We start from the raw sequence: 25,000 nt of genomic DNA on the forward strand, positions 1-25,000 counted from the left end.
TCTGAAAATGGAAATTTTGTCATTTTTCGCAATCAAGGGAAATAACTGATTTTTCGTCAAATTTACCAATTTTCAAAAATTCATTAAAAAAACTAAGGACAATAAATAGTGCAAATATACCTCAAAATAAACAGAAAATTGTAAACTATAAACAACATTTAACACTAGACCTTTTCATTTAGAAATACTCTTGAAACGAAATGAAATTTGGATGCCACAATCAAAAAATATAAAAAATCCATGATTTTCAAAAATTCATAGAAAATTTTGAAACAGCCACAGAATAACCATTTTAGTCTTAAAAGAATTGCAAAGTAATAAACTATGCATGGATGAAGCATATTCACAGTCAGACTGCAGCAGATAACCTTGAGACCAATCTAAAAACTGGCCAAAAACGGTCGACCAGATAAAATTATTGACTCTGGGGAAAAAAAGGAAATGTGATAAGATGAGACAAAACAGATGTTCCAACACAAAATGCACCTTGTATGAGCAATATAAATCCATTAATGAGCAATTCTCAACCAAATCCAATCAAATAATACCCTTCAAGCGCTGATAAGCCTTTGTAATAGCCTTATCAGCAACTGTCCAAAGTCAAGGACTTGCAGAAGATGTCACTTCGAAGTCCCACCTGAAGACATACTTGGACTCCAATTCTGCAATGTCCTCAACAACAGGCCACTTGTAAGTAGAGGCACGAACAGAAGAGTCGATGAGGAACCTCACATAAGCCCGTTGATCACTGATAATGGTGACCAACATAGAACTTTTGGTCATAAAAAACTGCTACCCATTGACCTTGACTTGTGAATCGAAACTCATCATAGTCATCGTCCATATCAGAATCAGACTGGTCACATACATTTTCCTCACTATCATCAATTTTCCTTCTCTGTAGAGGCAGTGGTGAGCAATGACACTGTCGAGGCAGTGGTGAGCAATGACACTGTCGAGGCAGTGGTGAGCGTTGACACTGGAGTGTCAGAGGTTGATATTGGAGTCAGCACTGACAGTGCAGAGACAGATGTTGATACTGGAGAGACTGTAGACACCAGAGATGTTGATGATCCAGGTGTAAAGTAAAGTTCAAAAGTCGAACTGGCAAAAGATGTCACCTTCCCTGGATCACGACGAATATTTTCCCTTAATTTTGCCATTATTGCCTTTGTTGACTTGACAGCATTTCTAATGGATTTATGATGAACTGGTCCGAGCTTCAGAATACGTAAGAGCCAATCAAGTAAGAAGGACTCTGACAAACCTGCTGTGTCCGAAATAAGAGCACACTGCGAGTGATGCTCAGGGCACTCAGCGAAGGCGACAAGTAATCATAGTCAAGAATTTCATTGAGGAAAATTTTTCGCTCTGCTGGGCCGTGGATTGACCTAGCCGTATCCAATTTCCTGGCAATGAGTAGTCCTATCCTCTGGACAAGTAAGACACACTCCGGATAGAGGTACGTAAACCACTCTGCAATCTGCAGAAAGAAAATAAATGAAAAAATGATCACACACTGCAGGTAAGCTGCTGGAGCAGAATTATGAAATATAAGCAAAGCAGTAAACAAGCCGACTTCACCAAACGGGGTTAAAAACAGCAGCATGATATGAGCACTGAAATATGAACAGGTTGAATGCAGTAAATAGATGTCCCTCAGAGACAGAGCCTTACATTCTACGGTATATCTTGGTTTTTGTAGCATTAATTGGGCAGTAACTTGATTGCTACCGTATGGATCTCAATACTTTCTGCTTGATAGAAGAGAATCAATTACTGGTGGTATGAAGAAAGGCTTTCAAATAATGAAATAGTCATGATATGTAATAACTCAACTGCACCTAATACCAGCTTCTGTGCTTGTGAGTAGGGTACTTGCAAACCATAGGCTCTCAGATGCAATACATACCTTGGCCTCAGATGATCCCCCCTCACATCGCAGAAAGTGTAGCTGAAGAAGAACTCGATTAGTTAAAGGGGCACTCCAACAAGCATCAGGTCGCCGACCTTTCCCCTTCATCAAAAACCTTCATTTCATTTCCTCATAGTCATCATCAACTGAAAAAAAAAGTAATCAAGAGTCAATAAGTAGAAAAACAGGTCACAAAAAATGGGATTTCAAACTTTCTACATTGCCAACCATTACTATTACCATCATGGATATTTAAGCTTATTCTTATCTACTATATTATGCCTAATCTAACAACAAAGCATTATTTAGAACATTTTGAAAAGAAAAAAAATATGATACAAGAAGAGTGGTGCTAAAGTTACTTTACCAATGAACACAAAGTACACAATATTTGAACATTCTGAAAAAGAAAATTCCATAGATAAGGTAGCCAACTGGTTGTTTGTATGGAGAGAAAAAAAAAAGGGGGGGGGGGGGGGGGGGGGGGCTAGGAGAAGGAGAGAAAGAGAATGAGTATGTGTGCGAGGATGAGAGAGAGAGATAAGTGTAAGAGGGGACAAAGATTAGACAATGAGAGAAAAAATGAGAAGGAGATAGAGAGAGATGAGAGAAAAAGAGTTGGGGGGGGGGAGTAGAGGGAGAGAGAAAAAATGTAAAAAAGGAGATATAGAGAGAAAAATATAGAGAAAGAGAGTGGAGGGGGGGTAAGAGGGAGAGAGAAATAAATAGATAGAAAGAGAGAGAGAGAGAGATCCTATCTACTAATTTGAGCATCTAACATTATCGTTGGAAATGGCCAGTTCACTGTTTGACTCAATTGTCAATAAACAATAAAAAACATGAAAGCCGAAAATCGTTACTTAACTTCTACCTATCTTAAGGATTGATTTGGAGACCCAAAAAAAGTAATTTAATTGAAGCAACACATAATTTCAGGAGTGTGCTTATTCCCCGTCAATTGATAAACAAACGCACTCGGTCGGGTGCCGCCATCTTGGATTTTTTATGCCGATGTTGCTAGGTCGTGTTTGAAGAAAGATTTAAACACAATTCTTGACTTTGAAGTCAGCAAATGTCCTACACATGTTGAATTAACTTATATTTTATGATATCATGAAAAAACAAATTAGGATTTCATGGTGTAAAAAATTAACAGAGATCTGTTCTGACATGGAGTTTCAAAATGAGGTCATTCTCAATATTCTCATTCTTGTCCAAGTCAGCGGACGATAATAAAACATCATCATTAATATTAGAGATAGAATTAAATGTAAAATTGATTTAATAAAAGCCAAATTAAAACACTTACCTAGTGATTCTTTTAAAAATCTGTTGAGTTCATATCCATTTTAGGAATTGAATAACACAAAGACACTTCACTTGACTGAGACTCAACTGAGACAACGATGCTAGGCACGCCGGAATCAAAAGTGAAAATGGAATGCTCGCGTTGTGTTGACGTTTGGAACTCCCGCAGATGGTACAAATCTCGGAAACCATCGAGATTTAGATATTATAAAGAAAAAATGTTTCCAATCCTATTTTTGGCTTTTAAAAATCGAAATTTATGAATTTTTGCCGATTTTAGGTATTTTTTCTGAAATATTTCGATTTTTTAGGGTTTTAATGTAAATAAATCACGTTGTTATTGGTTATCATTAGAAAGAGCTTTTAATTCCCTTTCTAATAATGCTATTTGTAACACGATCCAACAAAAGTACTAGTAGCGTTGGCGGTTAAAATATGGTTACCCATAAAATTTCGGTTATTCGCCGCGATAAAAAAACGCATTATGTCATGCTCTTTACAAGGGTCTAATAAACTATTTTTGCAAGAAAAATCATCAAATCTGACATGTTTTAGAAGGAGAATAGATAAGCTTTTCAGTGATATAATTTTAATTCCTGTAACTTAAATAGAAATATAGATTGCTTCAAGTGAAATTGGTTGAAAATTAGAGATTTTCAGGCCCGTTACACAGAAATGGACTGGATTGGGATACCTAATACAAGACCTGCTTCCAGTATTACGTACCAGCGCCAGGTGTCTGTGGGGTAAAAGGTGCTCCAGGGGTCATTGGGCTGTAACCCATGGGGGATGGGCTGCCGTCAAAACTGGCAGGAGATGGGCTTGTCAAACCAGCTGGACTTGGGGTTCCCATGTAACCAGGACTTTGGGCTGGAAATGGGCATGGAAATACAAAAAGGTAAAAATTCAAACGAAAGCATAAATGGCGTCCTTCGACAATTTCATTGGCTGTCTATGTAGAAGAAGAAAAAAAAAAAAAAAGGGGGGGGGGGGGGTCCTGATAGCTCAGTTGGTAGAGCACTTGTTTCACATTCAAAGGGACCAAGATCGATACAGAGTGCAGTCAAGATTTTTTTCTGACCCCCCTGTCCACCAAGCAGTGATTGGTTAGCTGGTTCTGTCAGAGCTAGTGGAGAGTACTTTGCGATTTACTAGCTAGCATCCTTTCCAAAGGATAGCAATCAATTTCTATTGTCCATTTCACGTTACTGAAACTGGGATAAACTTCAACTTCGTGGGCCTAATGGTTCTGAAGGACTATTATGTATAAAAGAGGATTGATTTGAAAATGTCTGATTTGAATTAAGAATGTTTTATTTAAGCCTATTACTCATCTATACAACCAGTTGGTGGAATCACAGACTGATTGAATCAACAATATTTATCTTTGGAACTAAAATAAAAAAGAATTTGAGCTTTTATATAATGCAATATCCACTCAACATGCTCAAAGCACTTTCAAAGGATCCCTGACCAACAGAAAAACGTAACACGTCGAAGAAAACATTATGCTTGTTAGGCGATATTACAATTTTTTTTCTGACAATTGCTTTCGGATCAGAAGGTTTTAGGCTCAAGTCTCACTCGGTTCATAGTTGAATCCTTGGAAAAGGCTCTTTACTCACGTTCTCTCACCGTACACAAGTGTGAAATGACTACCTGGCCATTAACAGAGTTGTCTCTTTCAGAAAAAAATTGTAAAAATCGGCTAACAGGCAAGTGTCTCGTTATACATGCTACATGTTGCTGTTGGTAAGGGACACTTTGTAAAGCGCTTCAAGATTGTTTAGTGGACATTGTGCCAAATAAAAGCTCAAGTATTTTTTCAAGTTTAAAAAAGAATTTGACTACAACAAAGAGACACTTTGTTTTTAAGTTTTTAAAGGGTTTTATGGCGCTTGCAACACATTTAGGTCATATCAGCACCAGTAAAAAGGAAGAAAATTGGATAGTAAAAACATTCTAGATGTACAATTAAGAGGACTTGAGGAAAAAGTAAGACAAAAGGGAATGGTACAAATAGGAAACAGATGTAGATTCCAAGAGCACACTATCAGTGTACTTAGTTTGAGATCACCTAAAAGTCTCACCCAGACACCAGCACAAGATCCCACTAAGAGGAATACACTTAAAAATAACAGTACATAATTGAGAGATGATTTACAAGGGGGAAAAAATATCATCTCCCTAAACTATAACTATACATTCAACTATTTCCCTCCCAGCCAGGGTCAGAACAAAACTTAGTAATCTCAATCCAAGATAAAAACAGAAAGCAATTGGAAAACAGATACAGGGGAATAGAAGACACACAACAAGTAGCTCCCTGCCCGGGAACCTGAGGTCGGGAACCCCACCCAGAATAAAGAGACACTGACCTTCATAACCTCCTGGAGAAGGTGCGGGGTAAGGTGAGTATGCACTGCCAGGGGTTTGAGGTGTGTATGGCCCCATTGGCGAGTCGGCCTGGTACCCTGGCGTAGCTGGGTTGGGGGTGCTGCCTCCAAATTCTCCCTGGGACGGAGAATCCTCAAAGTTGTAGTCAAAGTCATTGACTCTGTTGAAATAAAAATTATGAAATAATCTTGAAAACTGTTTAGATGCTTAATTTTCCAGAATTTTTTGAATCGTTTCAACTATATTCATATCAATATCATTTGAAAAAGAAGGAAAAAAAAAAAAAAAAAAACAAGAAGAAGAAAAAAGAAAGAAAAAAGATGCATGGAAAATAACAGAACAAACAAAAATTGAACCAACAAAAAAGAGCCTGTGTAAGAAGCTAGTTGTCGTAGAGAAATGCAACAAATTCTTCCATAATCTTAAATCTGTTAAAAAAATTTTATGCTTTATCCTTATTCGTGAACGTTTTGTTTTAAAGCATGAGGTGTAGGTATTGAATTCAATCAAGTTTACAACACTAAATTTCCCACCTTTGACCTGCTTAAGACTCGTTTGTATTGTGACTTGTCGTCATAGTTTATGCAAGCAATTTGATGATTTTGTATTTTAGACAAAATTAAAAAAAAACTAGACCTTCAGAGGCCATAGATTCATGTAGCCAGGTTTATCCCGGTTTCTACAGTGCGTGAAACTAACAATTGTTTGCTACCCTTTGGATAGAACGCTAGTCTATCGCAAAGTGAGTGCTTTCTGCCAGATCTATCAGACTCAACTACCCAATCACTATTGGGTGGACAGGGGGGGGGGGTCAGAAAAAAATCTTGACTGCACCCGGGATCGATCTCGGTCCCTTTGCTTGTGAAGCGAGTGCTCTACCAACTGAGTTAACAGGATCCCCATAGACATAATAAATGTTTAAAATAATAAAATACAAAGTTATTTTTAAAAATTTCTTTCCATATATAACTAGTTTGCTTTTTTTGTTTCCCCCCCCCCCCCACCCTAAAAACAAAATACCTTTGATCAAGGGATTTCGGTGTTGAGATGAATTAATTATAAGAACATGTATATATTACTGACACTACAGGAATAGAGAATGAAATAAACAATAAGGGTTGGAGAGGGGGAGGCTTAAAGGACAATACCTGGGACTAGTTGGATTCCAGACACTACTACCACCGCCACTGGGCGTCCGGCTCCCATCGTGGGACGGAGTCATGCCACCACCACCGTAATGAGGTGTCCTGGAGCCATCGTGGAGGGGAGTCTGAGAGCCGTACATAGGTGTACGGGAGCCGTGCAGAGGCGTCTGGCCACCATAGCTGGGTGTTTGACCTCCGTAGTTTGGTGTACGGCCGCCGTAGGTAGATGTTTGACCACCCACTGGTTTGGGACCACTGTAGCAAAGGAATAGAAAAATGATGTCATTAGCGACCAAAAGCAAAACAAAAAAAAAAAAACAACCAAAATAAACTTCATGTATAGATCAGGTGAGCAAAGAGCATGAGGAGGGCATGAATAGTAATTAAAAACTCAAATCATGTTTTGTTGTAAAACAAAACAATCAAAACTTATCCATTATAAGTATAAGCATCAAAATACAAGAAAGATGAGGCCACTTTTGCTCAATTTTGGTGGGGATTTTCTTTTTTTTTTCATATTCTTGTATATTAGTCCAACTTGCTTGTTGAAATATGCAATTTCATACAGGTTACTTTGGCAAGCCTGACATAATTCAACGACTCCTATCTCATGGAGATTTGCAAAAAATTTGTGCCCACCAAGGAAAAGCAAGGATAAGATGCAAATGTGTTCCTTACTGCAAGCAAAATGTCGTCCCCTTCTTCTGTTCGCGGGATTGCCATCTTCAGACATTCATTAAAAAAGTGACTGGTTTTTATAACTAAAATCTGTAAAAAATTTCTTAAGTAGCTGGGACTGAAGAGAGTCAGATACAACCAATACCTTGTGAAGTGAATTTTCCTTTAAATCTGTGTTTGTCCCAAGCAGGCACAAACACATAATTCAAACAAAGAAACTTGGAGAATGAACAAGAAGATAGAAAGTCGGCTCAAAGGATTTGAACGTGGATGCAACAGCATATCACCATCAAAGAACTCTTCAGGCGCACAAGAATGTAAAACATTGTGGATGCAGTCAAGAACAGACGATGTAAATGGCTGGGTCATTTTCTCAGAATGAAAAAGTCCAAACTACCTTACACAGCACTTAGATTGTCCACACTGGGAAAGAGAGAGAGAGAGACAGACCATTGGCCACCTGGAGGAGCACAGTCAAAGAGGAGATGAAAGAAGCTGGAAAGACATGGAATGAGCTGAGCTGGCTGGCCTGGGACAGAGATGCCTGGAGGAACTTTGTTGACGTCTTATGTTCCACCAAGTATAAAGTAAGGCACTTCAAACGATAAAAAAAAAAAAAAAATAAACACACACATAATTTAAACAATAAAAACCAAAATAAACATACGTAAGACTGATGAGACGAGTTCTATCCACAGAGATAGTTTTACAACTGGAATGAAGTTCAATACGAGCGGTGCTTTCTGTAGCATCTTTAACAATACCAATGTATCCTGGGAAAAAAAAAGGAATAAATAATAATGTGAAATGGAATGTAAGCTTCAATTTAATATACGAAAACAGATAAAATGGATGTTTTGGGTTTCCCCTTTATCAACAAAACAGGATGAATGAAACAAAAAAAAAAGGCACACAACGGTTAAACAAAGCAATCCACTAATCTACAGTTGTCCACCCATTCATCTCTACAACTTACTCCTATCAATGAAAAGATACCTGTGTAATGTCCAACATCCTAAACAAACAATTTTGTTTAATAATCAGTTAACAAAAAAAAAAAAAAAATATTAAAAAAAAATAAAGTACAAGCAGGGTGAATATGTTAATGATTTTCTCTGAATTTCTTTTTCTTTCTTTCTTTTTTTTTTTTGTTAAAGGATACTGCATTCTTATTATTAGACGTGTTTAACAAAATTAAATCATTTTCTGTCTTTAAGTTATATAAAAAAACAAAAAAAAAAACATTATAAAAAAAATTATAAAATTCAATCATAGAGTGGCTTTATGGTCTTGTAACCTGAAGATCCCTGGTTCAATACCCAGTGTAGACAGATAACCATACTCAGCTGTAAAAATGAGTATCAGCCATGAACGGTATTGCCTCTCTCTCAAAATTAAAAAAAAAATTAATTAACTGCATCTGACTGGATCATGTCTTCTCCAGTATGTTTATTGCTGTTGTTGGCTTAGAACCCACTGTAAAGTGCTTTGAGCATTTTAGTAGATATTACGCAATATAAAATAACTCGCGTTCATTTCTATCAGATGCCTGTCAGATTGTCACACTTTCTAATAGTAAAAAATAGTCCTTCAGAGCCTTTCGGTCCAAAGAGCTGGAGTTTATCCAGGTTTCTATAGCGTGAAAAAGACAATAGAAATTACTTTGGATTGGACGCTAGTCTATCGCAAAGTACTTTCCACCAGATCTAACAGATCCAGCTTCTCAATCACTGCTGGGTGGACAAGGAGGTCTGAAAAAATCTCGACTGCACCCGGGATCGATCATGGTCCCTTTGTGTGTGAAACGAGTGCTCTACCAACTGAGCTATCAGGACCCCCACACTTTCTAATAATCAGATATAAATCCATTGATGGATAAAATTTAAAAAAAAATATTTACAATTATTTCCCACAAATTTACTGCACAGACCTGATAACTAAAACTGGGGAGTGTGGTCGGGGATCTTGCCAGCCATTAAAATATTAATAATAATAATAATAATAATAATGATAATAATAATAATGATAATAATAATAATAATAATAATAATAATAATAATAATAATAATAATAATAATAATAATAATAATAATAATAATAACAATAATAACAATAATAATAGTGATGATAATAATAACAACAACAACAACAACTTTGAACTATAGCTCCCCCCCCCCCCCCCCCTCACCCCTTATTAATATTATTTTAAAAATCACAGTTTGACATAGACACACAGTCCAAAAGTCTCACCTTTAAAGGGCCCTTGAGAGATGCGCACTGTCTGTCCGATGATTTCCCTGTCTCTTTTGGACATGCCCCCTCTGCCCATGCCCCCGCCGCCAGCAGCACCGCCCCTACCCCGACCTCTGTCTCCAGAGCTGGGGTGGAGGGGGCTTGAAATGCGTGGGGACATTGGAACAAACCCGCCCATGGACCCAGGACTCTGGTTTTGCTGCAAAGAGTTTTGATACAAAGAGTAAATTAAAAAAATTAAATTTACTTTTCATCTAAAAAACAAAAAAACAAAAAAAACTTGAGCTTTTATATAGAGCAATATCCACTAAACGTGCTCAAAGTGCTTTACAAGGGGTCACTGACTAACCCTTAACATGTATGATGTTACATGGTGCCTGTTAGGCGATGTTACAATTTTTTGGTCAGCGGCTATGCTGTTAACGACCAGATACTCTTTTTACACCTGAGTACGGTGAGAGAATGTGAGTAAAGAGCTTTTTCATGGAAGATGGCGTTACAAAGAACAAAGGTAAACATGATTAATGTTTAAATAGAGTCCTATTACTTCCAATTCACTATATATATATATATAAATTTTTTTTTTTTTTTTTCTTCTGACCAACTGATCTATAATAGAAAGGGGAGTGTTTGGGGATAAACTAATAAATTGCGTTGAATATTTTCTCTAAAAAAAAAAAAAAAAAAAAAAAAAGAATTGATGCTTTTGAAATGTGGTGCTACAGACGGATGGGAAAGGTGTCATGGAAAAAGAATGGTATTGGATGGACTAAATATAAAAAAGAAAGTACTTCTGGTGACTGTAAAGCACAGAAAGTTGGCGTACTATGGCCACATACAACAACGCCACAACAGTCTCCAGAAGTCAATACTTGAAGGAGAGATTAATGGGGAAAAAGGGAAAGGGAGACAACCAAAGAGCTGCTTGGGAAATATAAAAGAAACGACTGGAAGTACAATGAAGGACTGCTCAGAGATGGCGCTAGACAGAGAATTGTGGGAGACCATGGCATCCAACCTCTATGAGAAGGCACCCTGGTAAGGTAAGAATCTCTAAAATAGTGCAACAAACCTTGCCCCCTCCTGCCAGCACCAAGTGGCGAGTCCTGCATACAAAGTACCCTCCATTCTCTGTCATCTTACGAGAAGTCAAGAAAGCAAAGTTGCGATACAGATGTTTGATCTCTCCAGCTCTTCCCTGATGATGAAAAAAAAAAGTTAAGGCAATGTGAAAGAATTTGAATTGAGTTGGAAAGAAAAGAGTGTTTACTTTATCTAAATTTGGCACTGCACCAAATAGAAGTTTTTAAAGTAGCTTAACACACATTTATTATGTCTGAAGTATAACTATTAATAATAATTGTGTGGCTATGTGGTCTTGTGGTATGGCACTTGCCTTCGAATCAGAAAGTCCAGGGTTCAAGACCTACTCTTAAATGGCACATAGTTAAGTCCTTTAGTTCACGATTAGTGGATATTGTGCTCAATATAAATGCTCAACCATGTAACTGGTTTTGGCAAAATTTTACAAAAGACGTTCTGAATATTATTAGCCGATTTTAAAAATTATAATTTTTCCAGTCACATGTCAGAGAATTTTTTTTTTTTTTTTTTCTTTTTTTGTTTGTTGCTTTAGGTCTCTTCCAACACAATTGAGGTTATATGAGAGACCGCTGAAACAAAAAAACAAGCAATCTAACAAAAATCGTACAAATGTAAATCAAAATCATAACCTAAAGATATCATAAGCTAAATTATAAATAACCAAGAACAAACAGGCAGAAGATTTACAGAAAAAAAAAATATCCCCTGTCAAAAATACAATCACAAACCAAAGAAGCAGGATAGGCTAGTAAAGAGAAGAAGAAACGACATCACTATCGGATCGTACACCCATGCGAACATCATAGGTATACGATTCAAGGGTGATGCTCCCATCCAACCACCCGCTCACACATCAGAGAATGACACAGTCAATATATGTTACAGTGAATGACATAATCAGTATCATAATGAGTTCTTGTCATAAATGATTATTAAATCAACCCTTTTTGTACATTTTCGGGAAATATCAAAGCTTAATTTCACTTCTAAATATTTTTGACAGCTAGTCAAGTTGAAAAAGTATGAAATTTGAGAAAAGTTGATGGATATCTTTTCCATACATCTGACCATAACTTCATGAAAAGTCACCCGATTTACTTCAAATAAAGATTAAAATGCTCTGATGAGCATATTCTCTTAGAACATGCAAAAAAATGCAAATCCAAAATTTTCATCTTCCGACTGATTATGTCATGCACTGACACATATCATATTGTATCAATAGGCAGAGCGAAGAGGCAATATGCCTTTACATGCTCCATAAGACAATTTGTAACTTATGGTGGTTATAGTCTTAGAATATAACAATGCACATACTTATGATTACTACATAAAATCTACTTAAATAAATTACATTGCTAATTGTTGATAACCAAGAAAGAAAAAGAAAATTGCGACCTTCATGAGGCAGCGAGAGATGCCGTTGCCTCGGCATTCAATGATGGAATATAAATAATCCATCAAACAAACACCTGAAGTCAACAGGAATCACCCATGTTGTGTCAATCTTGCTTAATGAAAAAAAAACAAAAAAAAAGTTCCGGAAGTATGACTTGAACTAAGGACCTTCTGGGTCACAGTGCAATGCGTTAACTACTCAGCCACCTCCCCCTCCCCAAGAAAGGTTATTCATTATTCTCGACTCCAAAAAGGAAATAAGGATTTGTAAAGTAATCAGGGTTGCCAATTCAGGAGGCAAAAATTTACTCAAACTTTTAAACATTGACTGACCTCCTTCTGATTGCAGAACTCCAGTAAAAAGACATTATGTACTTAACATTTTTTTCCATTTAGCAGGTGACTGGAAAATATACTGAGGTTTATAATATACTGAATTTCATAAATATACGGAAAATTGGCATCATTGAGTAATAAAAAAAAAGTTAAACTCCTTGTAAAACTTACCGAATGTGGTCCCTCAATGACGTTGACAATATCCCTGGTCTGGATATTATTGTTCTCTGAGTCCAAGGCTACAGCGTTCTTGGTGTCTTTCTTCCTTGTTATGGACTGGGGTTTAACGCCTAATACCTGAACAACAAAAAACAATAAAGACATAATACATTACATTATAGATGACAGAGATAATTTCTAGGTATTCTGCTTTGTAAAAAAAATCTTGGAAAGTAAATAAAACATTCCGAAATGTTCCGTGTTTGGTATTTTGTTCTTTTTTGAAGCTGTTATATTCATTTTTGTTTATTACTTTTTAAATCAGTCATAGAAGTAGTAGCTTTTTTTATGATAGAAATGTAAAATTTCAGATATTATATTCATCAATCCTCAATAAAATATCAAAATTTAACCAAAGCCGAATATTCGTGACTATAAGTTCAACTTTTAGCATCTCTTGCCATAATACTGTAGTGAAGCACAGGTCAGATATAATATGTCTGACAAACGGTGCCACAAGGTGAAAACATTTGAATGCCTGAAGTATGTGCAAATTTAGAACAATCCATCCTGAGTAAATTTCAGTAATTTTCAAAGTTTCACAATACCATAATTAGGAACAAATTTACAGGGATCTCAGTACACCTGTACTCTCATTATGTTATTGGTGTTATCTCTAACTTTTCTGAAATGAAATTGAAATTGAAATTCCCTTTATTCCAAAGGGGAAATTTGTCTCTAGGGACATCTTTTTTATTCAATTCATTTTCAAGAACACCAAAACTTTCTCCCATGTTGGAAGCCCTTACAATTACAACTATATCCAAGTTTTTCATTAGATTTATCAAAACAAGATTATGAAGCCATTTTTGTACTAGAATCAAGTGACTCTTTAATGAAACGATTATGATCAATGAACCCTAAGACAAAAAACAAACAAATTGAAAAAAATTAAAATCTAAACAGATTAAATAAGCAATAAAACATTTGTCCTCCTCCAGTTTTCACTAACCTTATTGTGCATGCTTAGAACTTGAAAATTTTCCTTCTCAAGTCGCACAATGCACCCAACTGTCTGCGGACTGAAAAATGAAGAAAAAAAAGTATGAAAATAAACTATGAGAAATTGGCGGTACTTGAAAATCTTAGATTCAAAGGGGGGAAAAAGGCATCCAAAGGAAACCTGAGGAGATGGTGAAAATTGAATAGACACGATGATTATTTAAAATTCAATTCTATCTATCATGCTATTGGAAATTAGTCTTACAGGATTCATTTCAAAATGAGACTGAAATAACTTTAATATGAGCTTGAGAGCAGCATAAATTGTAAGGGGAGTGAGTAATCAGGGTTATGTTTCTTGCCCAAGGAATAAATTAGGCTGCTAAAAGTGGTGCATGAACCTGGAACCTCAGACTTATAGTATAATGTTTCATCCCCAGTCTATCATCAATCTCACCCGTTTACTCTCTTACAAGCCCAATGTTTAATAATCGGATCCACACTATCAGGTAGAATAGCAGCCAACTTTTCAAACAGCTAAAACGAGATACCCAAACATGCGATACCGCCATGGCCCAAAATGGCAGGCTGCTTGGACTATTATAAAATATATAATCTAGATTAAAACGGTTAAACATTACATACTCTCTTTATTTTGTTTTTTGGTTTCTTGTATTAATTTGCTTGTCAAAAATCATAATACCGTCACATGCATATAGTCAGTCCAATATTGCATCTATTATTAAAATGATTATTATCAATATGATTATTATTATTATCATTATTATTATTATTATTAGTATTATTATTTTTATTATTATTATTATATATATATTTTATTACCATTATTATTATTATTATTATTATTATTATTATTATTATTATTACGGTTATTTTTATTATTATTATTATTACGGTTATAATTATTATCGTTATTATTTTTATTATTATTATTACTGTTAATATTATTATTATCATTATTATTATTTTGATGATTATTATTATATATCATTATTATTGTATACAATTTAACTTACTCCAACATGACCAAATCCCCAAACTGATACTGTCCCAAGGAATCCACACCGGTAGCCATGTCTGCACAAAGCTGGATATCCTTAGGAAGGACTTTGAGCTGAAACAAAAGATCCCAGAGAAAACGATCAATATAAAAAAAAAAGTTTTAAAAAAAAAAAAGTAGTAAAATTGAGCATTTCAGAAAAAGAAAACAGAAACCACAGGAATATGCGGCCGCATCGCACCCGATGCGGCCGCATCCTGAGGCCTTCCGCATCCGATTCCGCATCCGTTAGCCAAAAAAAAAAAAAAAAAAAAATTAGCTCTTTTTTGCCGAAAATTTTGGCCTTGTATTTTCGTTTTCAAAGAAAACCGGCGTTTGGTTATCCTATTAAAGCAGAGGTAGCCCACTCTAAAGTGCCATATTGTGACTCACTCCAATACCTGGCCGGCCTGTCTGCAGATATCAGAATACAAATTAAAGCAGAAATGGACTTCATCTCTGAAAAGTGCAAAGTCTTTGTGCGCGCAACAGACTTGTTTCAAAGTCAATCAACAGTTGCTGTCAAGGTAAGGCGCTTTCATTTCAGCAGGTCTATTTTGCCTATAACACATAATTACGCATGTATTGCTTTTTTAAGACTTTTTTTTGTATTTCCTCTGTTGTATAGTATCAACTCAGTCCAGTCTAAGATTTAACACATCACTCCTCCCTCTTTGATTTTTAAAAAAAATCGTTACTCTAGTCATAATGGTCGTCATTGCCTTAATCACAGGAAACTATATTTAACACATAAAGTCTGATAAGTTGCCTGTGTTCTTACCACCAAAAAAATCATCACTTTCATTCTATTTTATACTTCTTGTAAGCCAGCCAACAAATCATACTCATGATTCCGTTTTTCTCTCTCTCTTTCTTCTATTTTTCAAATCCAGGCATGGTCCAAACTTGAAAGTTTGCAGTACTCCTTTAGAAGCTGTGGAGTCAGCATGAGGGAAGCATCTAAGCATTTCCCAGAAGACCTGCCCTCAAAGGACAAATTGGCTCTGCAGGACCGATACTGCCAAGCTGTCTCTTCAGTGTCAGAAAAGGTTGATAAGTATATGACCCCAGATGGCCAACCAGCAGTTGAATTTCTACAGCAAATTCAATTTTTTGATCCAACTCGACTGGTGACATTTGACTTTAACAAAGACCGTTTACAGAGTGCTCTGCCTGGTTTGTCTGCTGTTCCAGAGAGTGAGTTTCACTGGTACAGGGAAACTGTGGGACCACAAGCGGTTAAAGTGTCTGGGGGGTTGCCAGTGGACCTCACTATATTCTGGAACAGCAAGGCAGATGAGTTGCCTCAGCTGTCAAAATGTGCACGAAAGTATATTTATGCTCTTGTGAATTCAGCTGATGCAGAGCGAAGTTTTTCATTGTACAACCTGGTCTTTTCAGACCGCAGACGATCTTTGAGTGAGGATAACCTCAAGGGTCTTGTTTTCATGTTTTATAACAATTTTATTGATTCTCTGTTGTAAGTCGTACATGTAATATTTCTTAAATTTCTTTTTAGCTTTAGACAACCATTTAATAAATTACAAAATGACATCCAACTCAAAATACAATTTTATGTCTGAGTTATTCTCACCACCCTGTTGCATGCCGAAACGTTATCACCAGTGTTGTGATTAGATTTAGTTAGTCATTAATATTGTTGTCATCGTATTATGAATTAATGTTGATTTGATTTACTTGTTCTCTCAGCTTATAAATTTACATTACCACGTTACAAAATGTCGGATGTTTGGCATAATGTTGGATTTTTGGCATAATTTGCCCTTTTTTTGGCATAATATTGGCATAATTTTGCCCCAAAATGGCATAATTCCGCGGGGACAGTTCAATATAAAAATTCAATGGCAAGGACTTAATGTTAAAGAATGCACTATTGAACATTTAAAACCATAATAAATAAAGTAAAATTGAGAGAGAGAGAGAGAGAGAGAGAGAGAGAGAGAGAGAGAGAGAGAGAGAGAGAGAGAGAGAGAGAGAGAGAGAGAGAGAGAGAGAGAGAGAGAGAAAGAGAGAGAGAGAAGGAACTAAAAAGAAATAAAGAAAAACAGAGCCAATTTCCAAGCTCATACCTCATGCATAGTCAAGTCAGAGAACAAGACAATAACGTTATCCTCCACTCTCACAATGAGACCAGTATCCCCCTCATAGCGTCCGGCTATCACTTTCACGTGGTCTCCCATCTTGAAATACTTCTTCAACTCACTGTACGGAAACTCTAAAGGATCCTGAACAGGAAAGTAAATAAGTAGAATGCATCGATGTATAAAATACAATCATTTTTATAGGAATCAATTTTGATTTATACAATTCAACACACATTTTCATCAAAGATAAAACTATGAAGACATTAAAAAATGTACTTATATATTTGTTATGCCGTCATTGAGCAAAAAGTCTTTTTTTAAAATTATTACTTTATTTAAATGTATTCTGTATCTCATGAGCAGCTATGTGGTCTAGCGGTATGACACTCGCTTTCTGATCAGAAGTTCCTGGATTCGAGCCTCCCTCGGCGCATAGTTGAGTCCTTGGAAAAGGTTCTTTACTCACAATCTCTCACCGTACTCAGGTGTAAAATGGGTACCTGGCCAATAACAGCATGGTTTCTGTCAGAAAAAAATTGTAATATCGCCTAACAGGCGTCAGGTCACATCCTACATTTTAAGTGTTGCTGTTGGCCAGGGACCCTTTGTAAAGCGCTTTGAGCACGTTTAGTGGATATTGCGCTATAAAAAAGCTCAATTTTTTATTTATTAAAAAAAAAATGATTATGTTGTGAAAATATCAGATCTATTCATTACCTTGAGGTCTTCATGTTTGGGCATCATTGTAATCTTGTTTCCATCGACTTTGATGACTTTACCCTGCAGGTTCTGTAACTCACCCTCGGCCACCACCACAACATCTCCTGGCTGGAGGGTGTGCTTGATTTCATTGTCGGACTTCTCAGGAACCACTTGATACAGGTCAAGGTCAAATCATTTACAATGAAATTTTGAATAAATTATATCAATTATTAGATATTTTCTTCTTTATTATAAGTATCATTTGCATTATTATCATCAAATTAATCAACATTAATGTAATTTTTGTCATTCTTCTTCTCAACATCATCATAATTATCATTATCATCATCATCATATCATCATCATTATTATTATTATTATTATTATTATTATTATTATTATTATTATTATTATTATTATTATTATCATCATCATTATTATTATATTATTATCATTAATATTATTATTATTATCATAATCATAATTGTTATCATTATTAACTATTAAAAATTAAAATTTAAACAATACAATTGATAACAACAAAGGATACATTCAACTTCCATTCCTTCTGGTTGATCTTCAAATTTTTCCAGCTCTGCAAGAGTTGGCTTGATGCCCTCTGCTAACTGTAAATAGAAAAAAGTATTGAAATGATCAAGAACACCAGTTTATCATATATTAAAATCTAATACACCGCCATGTTAAAACAAAACAAAATAAACAATAAAGAAAAAAGAAAGAAAAAAGAAGAAAAAGTCATCCAAAGGATACAGTGCCAAAAAAATATTGCACACAAACAGTGGAAATTAAATTGTAATATACAATATTGTCCTATTAGTCCTTTGAAGACCTGCCTAGTACTACGAAAAATTAGTAGAAATACGAATTTTTGGCTCCAGCTACAGGAGTGCAGTCGCCTCTCTTTGACTCAATAAATCTATTTGGAGAAGGAAAGTTTAGTTCCTTAGAACCTATATTAAGGACTTAGGAGCATTTTTTGGGATCATGCTGAGGGCAAATTGTATATTTCTAAAGCTATTTAAAGTTAATTTTTCTATTTTTCCCTTGGAAACTACGAATTTTTAAAATTTCAAGTAGGCAGCTCTGGTCTTATTCATACAACTTTTCTGCCTAAATATGGTAAAAGGATGTAAGTACCACCGTAAACAAAAATGAACTATTTCTATTATGGGAATCCCTGTTTCTAGCGCACAATACTAATAAATGTGGTAATGTGCAATATTATAACACTATCAGAAATAAAGAATATTGAAATTGAAACACAAAACAAATCTTTAAAATTTCAAGCACATTAATGACCATAGCTCAAAACTAACCCCATGGCGCTTACGTCCGTTTACCATAAAGATGACAGTATTGACATTGTAAACCGAGTGCAGTGTTCATCATTATGGTGATAGAAATGGCTATTAAAAAAGGAAGATTGAAGAGGGCCAATCTTTATGACCTAGATATCTTCTTAAAAATTCAACTTTTCCAAGACACTAGGTTTTCATCAGAAACCCTATGATACAATAATAAGCTTCAACTTACAATGGCGGACATGGCAAAGCTTTTGAAGAGGAAGCCTTTTCTGTTGTATCGATTTCCTTCAAAGATGAGGAAATCTCCATCTGAAGTCACCTCTCCTCCAATAGACCTGAAATAAAATACAAATGATGATCACATTCTCCATTTAACACTTCCAGGGCATTTTGATGACTGAAAAACAGGCCATCTGTGCCTTTTTAACATTGACCTTGTGTTTATATTTCTTTACTTAAGAACAAATGAGTTCTAGTATTTCTCTCCAACAAATTCCATTGCCTCCTATAGAAAAACAAACTGTATTTGTATAGACTTTTGTCAGGCAACAACAGAAAATCTGTTCAATATACTTGAACTTATGATATTCAATTTTCTTACACACAATTCTTATATTATATCATCCATTCTTTTTCTGAGGAAAATGAAGAAATACCATTGAGCATTAAATTAATTTCAATAACAAAACTGTCTTGATAAAATTGAAAAATCTTGCCTGGATCAAAAACTCATCAAATTTGACCAAAATATAAATAAATGAATAAACCTGTAAATTTTGATGGTACCAATCGATTAATTTGCCATACCTAATGGTATCGACATCAAAAAGCTTTTGTGCAGGTCGTCGTTTACGTTTCTTCTGGTCCTGACTGGCAGAATTTCTCATGACACCCCTAGGTCTGGTGTAATCAATGCGAGGGAGAAGTTTGAGGTGGACAATATTCTGAGATGGCTCCACATAGTCCACCTGTAATCATGGAGAGAAGAAACATATTTTTTTCAATGAATACCAAAAGACATAGTCACAGACACCATTGAAAAGCTTCCCATATGTTCATTATCCCAATTTTTTTTTTAAGTAAACAAAACCGGCTGTCATAATCTGATTCACAAAACTTAAGAGTTCATTGGATACAAATATTGAAACATCTTGTGGGATTTTATTTATTATGCAGCAGGACAATTTCTTTGTCACACTTAGGCACATCTTATATAGGGAGAAGGAGGGGTGAGGGAAAGATAATAAAAAGTTAAACTTCTCTGAAATAAGAACTCATCACAAAAAATTAAAAAATTAACTGCATTAAAAAACAGTCTTCCATTGGTTACCTGTGCCAAATCATCTTTGAATATTCCTCTCTTCAGCCTGACCCATGCCTTTGGTTTGAGGTTAGCTGTCTCCTTGACGACTTTCAACACATCTGTCATTTCTTTGATGGGGACCATCTACAATGGCAGGAAAAAAAAATTTTCGGTTAAATCTTGAGAAGAGTTTTACATACAGAAATGAAATATATTCATATCTCTTTCAAAAATAAATAACTAAGCAATGATCAGAACAAACCAATTAGTCCATATCTTATTGGATGACAAAACATTTGAAATAAATTTATGCATTTATACGTCTTCCTTATTTGCTTTAAATATATCTGACATTCATTAAGGGATGCTTAAGTAACCCATTTTCTTGTGAGATATTTTTAATTCACAGGTGTTTTAATCCTCACAAGCTAACTTCTTGTCTTCTTGCTCAACACATTTGTGATACTAAACATTTTGGAACGACAAATACAATGGACTGTGCTTAGAAAATCCAAATAATAACGAGGAAAATATGTTATTTTGTTTTTAAAGGTTTTACGGCGCTTGCAAAAATTGAGGTCAAATCAACACCAGTAAAAATGAAGAAAACGGGATAGTAAAAAGTTATAAAATTACAATGAATGTACCCAAGAAAATGGAAGACAAAGGGAAATTGGTTCAAATAGGGAACAGATTAGATTCCAAGAGCACACTATCAGTGTACTTAAATTGAGATCACCTAAATGTCTCATCCAGACACAAGCACAGGTCCCCACTAAGAGGAATACACTCAAATGTTTAAAAAAAAATATCTATGTAAAACAACAATAATACATAATAGAGAGATGATTTACAAGAAAAAAATACCATCTCTCAATGAGGGAAATACACAAGATAATATCACATCACATTGATTTCAAATAGAGACAAGCTAGTGTTTTCCTCATGGATTTCAGCGAACTGATTGGTACCCTGTGTCGACAGCATCTTGAAGAAGCAATTTCACAGGGATATAGGGCTTAAGGGAAAAGGAATTTTGTCTGTTTAGTTTGTTCTAGCGACAGACAAGTTGAACTTGGAATCATATTTTCTTGTTTGTTTTGTCTTGTCTATGGCAGGAGTTTTATGTTTACCACTGTCATTTGTATCTTGTGAATTTAAACATTTTTAATTTTGTTTGTTTTTCTAAAATTTTGAATCCGAAATGTATAACAAGACTTGTTTGCTAGATCTTTAGGGTGTATTAAAATATCTCTTCAATAGAAAATCGAACTGTTTACAAGAGGTTCCAAACCAACTGCAAAACTAAAACATGTAGGATGAGACATATTGTATTTAAGCCTCTATTACAAGGTTCTTTTGTTTTTCTTTTCTAATTTTTGATAGACACAATGTGGCTACTGGCAAGGCACTCATTTTACACTTGAATACTTTGAGAGAATCTGACTATCGAGCTTTTTCCAAGGACTAGATAGAATTTAAGCCATCCACAGTAGGACACAAACCCCAGGGACCTGCAAGTGGGAAGTTAAGTGTTGTATCACAAGACCACACAAGACAGATATCAGCTCACCTGTTGTTTGTAGTATCCCATTCGAAGATTTCCGATACCTTCAATGGCCTGTTTGACGTGGGTTTGTTTGAAAGCCTCAATGTAGATGTAACCTTTCAAACCTTCTTTGGCCACCACTGATTTGATTTGGAGAGGCTGTTGATGAGAGGAAGGGGAATTTGAGTTGTGTTTCTGATTTCTATTACAAAAAAACAACAACATAAAAAAAAAAAAACCCACAAAAAAACACAAAAACAAAAAACAAACAACCTCAAAACAACTTAATTTCACATTAAAATAAGACTACTTCTTCACTTGCTAAGTAATCTTATTTAGCATTACAACTATTTATGAAGATTCTTAGCTTTTCTTTTGTGTCGTGTGTGATATTTGACTGAAAATACCATCATGTGACAAGTATATGAATGTGATGACCAATTACGGCATTCATCGAAACCAAAGAAAAAGTTAAAAAACAACAACTCACATCTTCAGTATATTGGTACGTTATCATTTTCCTCAAGAGATGGATAGCTGTTGCTTTCTCCTCCCCCATTCTGCATTTGACTACCCACATGTTAGGGTCTCTGAAAATAAATAAATAATTTAAAATATGAATGATGATTAAGGCTAACCGAAGATCTGTGTCTGCCAGAATGTCATAATATGAATGAGAAAAAGAAAAGAAAATCTTGTCTTATGAGATGCTTAGTAGATTAACTAAAACACCCTAGTTAAACTGATGTTTTGCTGTTTGTTTTTTTTTTGTCTCTCGTAAACTAGTAAAATAGTTTTAACAACATACTATCTTTATGAATATTTTTACCTTATAATTCCTTAAGCAAACGTACTTGTACGTATCATAACTCTTAACATCGGATTTTATAGGATATTCAAATAAACCAGAATTCTTAATACATACATAACCTCCCTTCATTTGCTAGAAAAATAAACTATTATTATTATTATTATTATTACAACATAATGAAGTAGGAATCAGAACTAGATCCAAGAGCAATATGCCCATGTGTCGAGTCTTAGAATACGCAAAAGTCCCACTGACTCCACTGACTGATCTATGAATTGAAATGAACCTTTTAGAGGAAAATACAACACAATATCAGCAGAACATCCCCAAAACAGAGGACCCGTGGAAAATGTTGAGGGCTGAAATAATTACTTCCAGTAATGGTTTTGTTTTCTTTCTTTTTTTCAGACTTGCCAATCCGGGAGGCAAAAATTTACTGAACTTTTACACAAACACATAGACTGATCACTTTCTGAGTGCTTAACTCCAGTAAAAAGTCCTTGCATACTATCTTTTTCCCCGTTTAGCAAGTGATAGGAAAATATACTGAGGGTTTATAACATACTGAATTACATAAATGCATGGAAAATTGCCAACCTTGTTTTTTCTTTTCTTTTTTTATTTTTTAATTATAATTTACAGATTCTTATTCCAACAACTTAATCTCAAATGAGGACCTGAGAGCGAGAGCTGAAGTGGAGTCTCATTAAAAGGAAAAGATGGCAATGGTTGGGGCATGAATGTCGCAGACCTGATGAAACACTGATAAGGAAGGCTCAATGGACACCCCAAGGAAAGAGGAATCGAGGCCGCCCCAAGGAGACTTGGAGACGTACCATAGAGAGCGACCTAAAGCAGAGAGGTCTGTCCCTCCAGATGACCCCAAGAATAGCTGCTGACAGGACCAAGAGGAGATCCCTTGCATCGCCTCAAGTACCAGCAGACCTGGAGAGGATTGAGTGAGTGAGAGTAATTAAGACACCACTTACTTGACACCCGGCAATCGACCTTGTTGTGTGATTTCATCCGACATCTCCTCCCCTTCTCCGAATCTCTCAGCTGTGGAGACATCACCAAACTTCTGCCTGTAGTACTGCTCTATCTCATCTTCCCGCTGACTCCTGCAAAGGAAAACAAATCAGATATTCTATTTTAAAATCATTGAGACAGAAGAAAGTTGTTAACTAGAGTTAAATGAAAAAAAGAAGCATCATACTTACTGTTTAAAAATACAATATATCTGCATCAAATAAATCACCAGTCACAAATGTCATTATGTGATTCTTAAATAATATGTAGTACAATTCCATAGTAAGGCATTGCTTTGTTCAACACTTCAGACAATATTCATGATAACCTACAGCCAGGTACTAATTCACACCTGAATCCAGTGGGATAATGTGAGTAAAGTGGACAGAGTGCATCTAGTTACATTTTACAGAAACATATATCTTCGTTTTACAATAAAACATGAACAAATGCACATCTAGTTTGCAGCATTATGTTGTTTTGTCAATAACACTAACAACCATTCGACTATGATTTGGGTTCAACCCTCGATCTGAGCTGTGCATAGATAAGTCCTTGGAAAAGACTCTTTATCCACCTTCCCTCACTGTACTCAGGTGTAAAATGAGCACCTGGCTGTTAACAGTGTTGTCTATGTCGAAAAAAATTGTAATATTGCTCGACAAGCACCATGTCTCATCCTACTTGTTATGTATTGCTGTTGGCCAGGGACCCTTTGTTAAAGCCTTTGGAGCATGTTTAGTGGATATTACGCTATATAAAAGCTCAAGTTTAAGTTCAAGTCTCATATTTTTTATAATAAATTCAATTTTTAGCATCTAAATAAACCTGGCATAAAAAGATTTTGTGGCGGTGGGTCACATCATCACATTCATCATCAGCCGTCTGATCACTTACAATACTCATTTAGTGCTGCTTGATTTTGCCAAAATACGAGACATATCACCCCAAATATTCATTTGCACCCCTCACTATCAAAAACTGGAACACTCTTCCCGAATCATGTGTGAACACAACAGATTTAGAAATATTCAAACGAGGATTATCAAAATTCTTCAGCCTAAATATCAACAATGGTTGCCACACTCAACAACTCTCTCCGCCCTCTCCGTGCAGCTATGTGGTCTAGTGGTATGACACTCGCTTTCGGATCGGAAGGTCCTGGGTTAGAGCCTCGCGCTCGGCACATAGTTGAGTCCTTGGAAAAGGCTCTTTACTCACATTCTCTCACCGTACTCAGGTGTAAAATGAGTACCTGGCTGTTAACAGCAGTGTCTTTGTCCGAAAAATTGTAATATCGCCTGTCCCATCCTACAACAGATTTAGAAATATTCAAACGAGGATTATCAAAATTCTTCAGCCTAAATATCAACAATGGTTGCCACACTCAACAACTCTCTCCGCCCTCTCCGTGCAGCTAT

At 35.6% G+C, this 25,000-nt stretch overlaps 3 protein-coding genes across 4 annotated transcripts in view; 1 reads left to right on the top strand and 2 right to left on the bottom strand.

Moving 5' to 3' along the window:
* LOC144978182 (transcription elongation factor SPT5-like) overlaps window positions 1-25,000 on the bottom strand; it is a 34,685-nt gene that overhangs the window by 5,543 nt on the left and 4,142 nt on the right. Inside the window, exons 5-22 of the mRNA XM_078923904.1 lie at window positions 23,540-23,671; window positions 22,230-22,329; window positions 21,764-21,898; window positions 20,218-20,334; window positions 19,695-19,855; window positions 19,117-19,222; window positions 18,113-18,188; window positions 17,578-17,732; window positions 16,846-17,001; window positions 14,733-14,830; window positions 13,706-13,775; window positions 12,706-12,831; window positions 10,769-10,894; window positions 9,694-9,895; window positions 8,111-8,216; window positions 6,769-7,020; window positions 5,602-5,780; window positions 3,950-4,093 (exon numbers count right to left, since the gene is read on the bottom strand). Of these exons, the coding sequence (XP_078780030.1) occupies window positions 3,950-4,093; window positions 5,602-5,780; window positions 6,769-7,020; window positions 8,111-8,216; window positions 9,694-9,895; window positions 10,769-10,894; window positions 12,706-12,831; window positions 13,706-13,775; window positions 14,733-14,830; window positions 16,846-17,001; window positions 17,578-17,732; window positions 18,113-18,188; window positions 19,117-19,222; window positions 19,695-19,855; window positions 20,218-20,334; window positions 21,764-21,898; window positions 22,230-22,329; window positions 23,540-23,671 (2,441 nt within the window). The remainder of the gene's footprint in view (window positions 1-3,949; window positions 4,094-5,601; window positions 5,781-6,768; window positions 7,021-8,110; window positions 8,217-9,693; window positions 9,896-10,768; window positions 10,895-12,705; window positions 12,832-13,705; window positions 13,776-14,732; window positions 14,831-16,845; window positions 17,002-17,577; window positions 17,733-18,112; window positions 18,189-19,116; window positions 19,223-19,694; window positions 19,856-20,217; window positions 20,335-21,763; window positions 21,899-22,229; window positions 22,330-23,539; window positions 23,672-25,000) is intronic.
* On the bottom strand, window positions 1,123-3,314 carry LOC144978184 (uncharacterized). Of its 2 annotated transcripts, XM_078923908.1 has the most exons (3): window positions 3,225-3,314; window positions 1,913-2,061; window positions 1,123-1,483 (listed from the first exon to the last, which is right to left on the bottom strand). In XM_078923908.1, the coding sequence occupies exons 2-3, from the start codon at window positions 2,021-2,023 to the stop codon at window positions 1,223-1,225; spliced, it is 372 nt and encodes a 123-aa protein (XP_078780034.1). In that variant the 5' UTR covers window positions 2,024-2,061; window positions 3,225-3,314; the 3' UTR covers window positions 1,123-1,222. The 2 variants fall into 2 exon arrangements, with proteins under 2 accessions (XP_078780034.1, XP_078780035.1); XM_078923909.1 differs by lacking the exon at window positions 3,225-3,314 and having other exon boundaries at window positions 1,913-2,161.
* Window positions 15,202-16,359, top strand: LOC144977913 (uncharacterized). The gene is made up of 2 exons (XM_078923327.1): window positions 15,202-15,282; window positions 15,649-16,359. Exons 1-2 carry the CDS (start codon window positions 15,202-15,204, stop codon window positions 16,237-16,239), a joined length of 672 nt encoding a protein of 223 aa, XP_078779453.1. The 3' UTR covers window positions 16,240-16,359.

This window comes from Berghia stephanieae, chromosome 8 (assembly GCF_034508935.2).
Source record: "Berghia stephanieae isolate SIO BIC M18660-M18661 chromosome 8, UCSD_Bste_1.3, whole genome shotgun sequence".
Taxonomy (NCBI): Eukaryota; Metazoa; Mollusca; class Gastropoda; order Nudibranchia; family Aeolidiidae; genus Berghia; species Berghia stephanieae.

Coding starts and splice junctions, on each gene's coding strand:
- LOC144978184 (XM_078923908.1), bottom strand. CDS start 2,023: ATGAAGGGGAAAGGTCGGCGACCTGATGCTTGTTGGAGTGCCCCTTTA. Junction 1,484..1,912: donor GGGGATCATCTGAGGCCAAG/GTATGTATTGCA, acceptor TTCTTTCTGCAG/ATTGCAGAGTGGTTTACGTA.
- LOC144977913 (XM_078923327.1), top strand. CDS start 15,202: ATGGACTTCATCTCTGAAAAGTGCAAAGTCTTTGTGCGCGCAACAGAC. Junction 15,283..15,648: donor AATCAACAGTTGCTGTCAAG/GTAAGGCGCTTT, acceptor TTTCAAATCCAG/GCATGGTCCAAACTTGAAAG.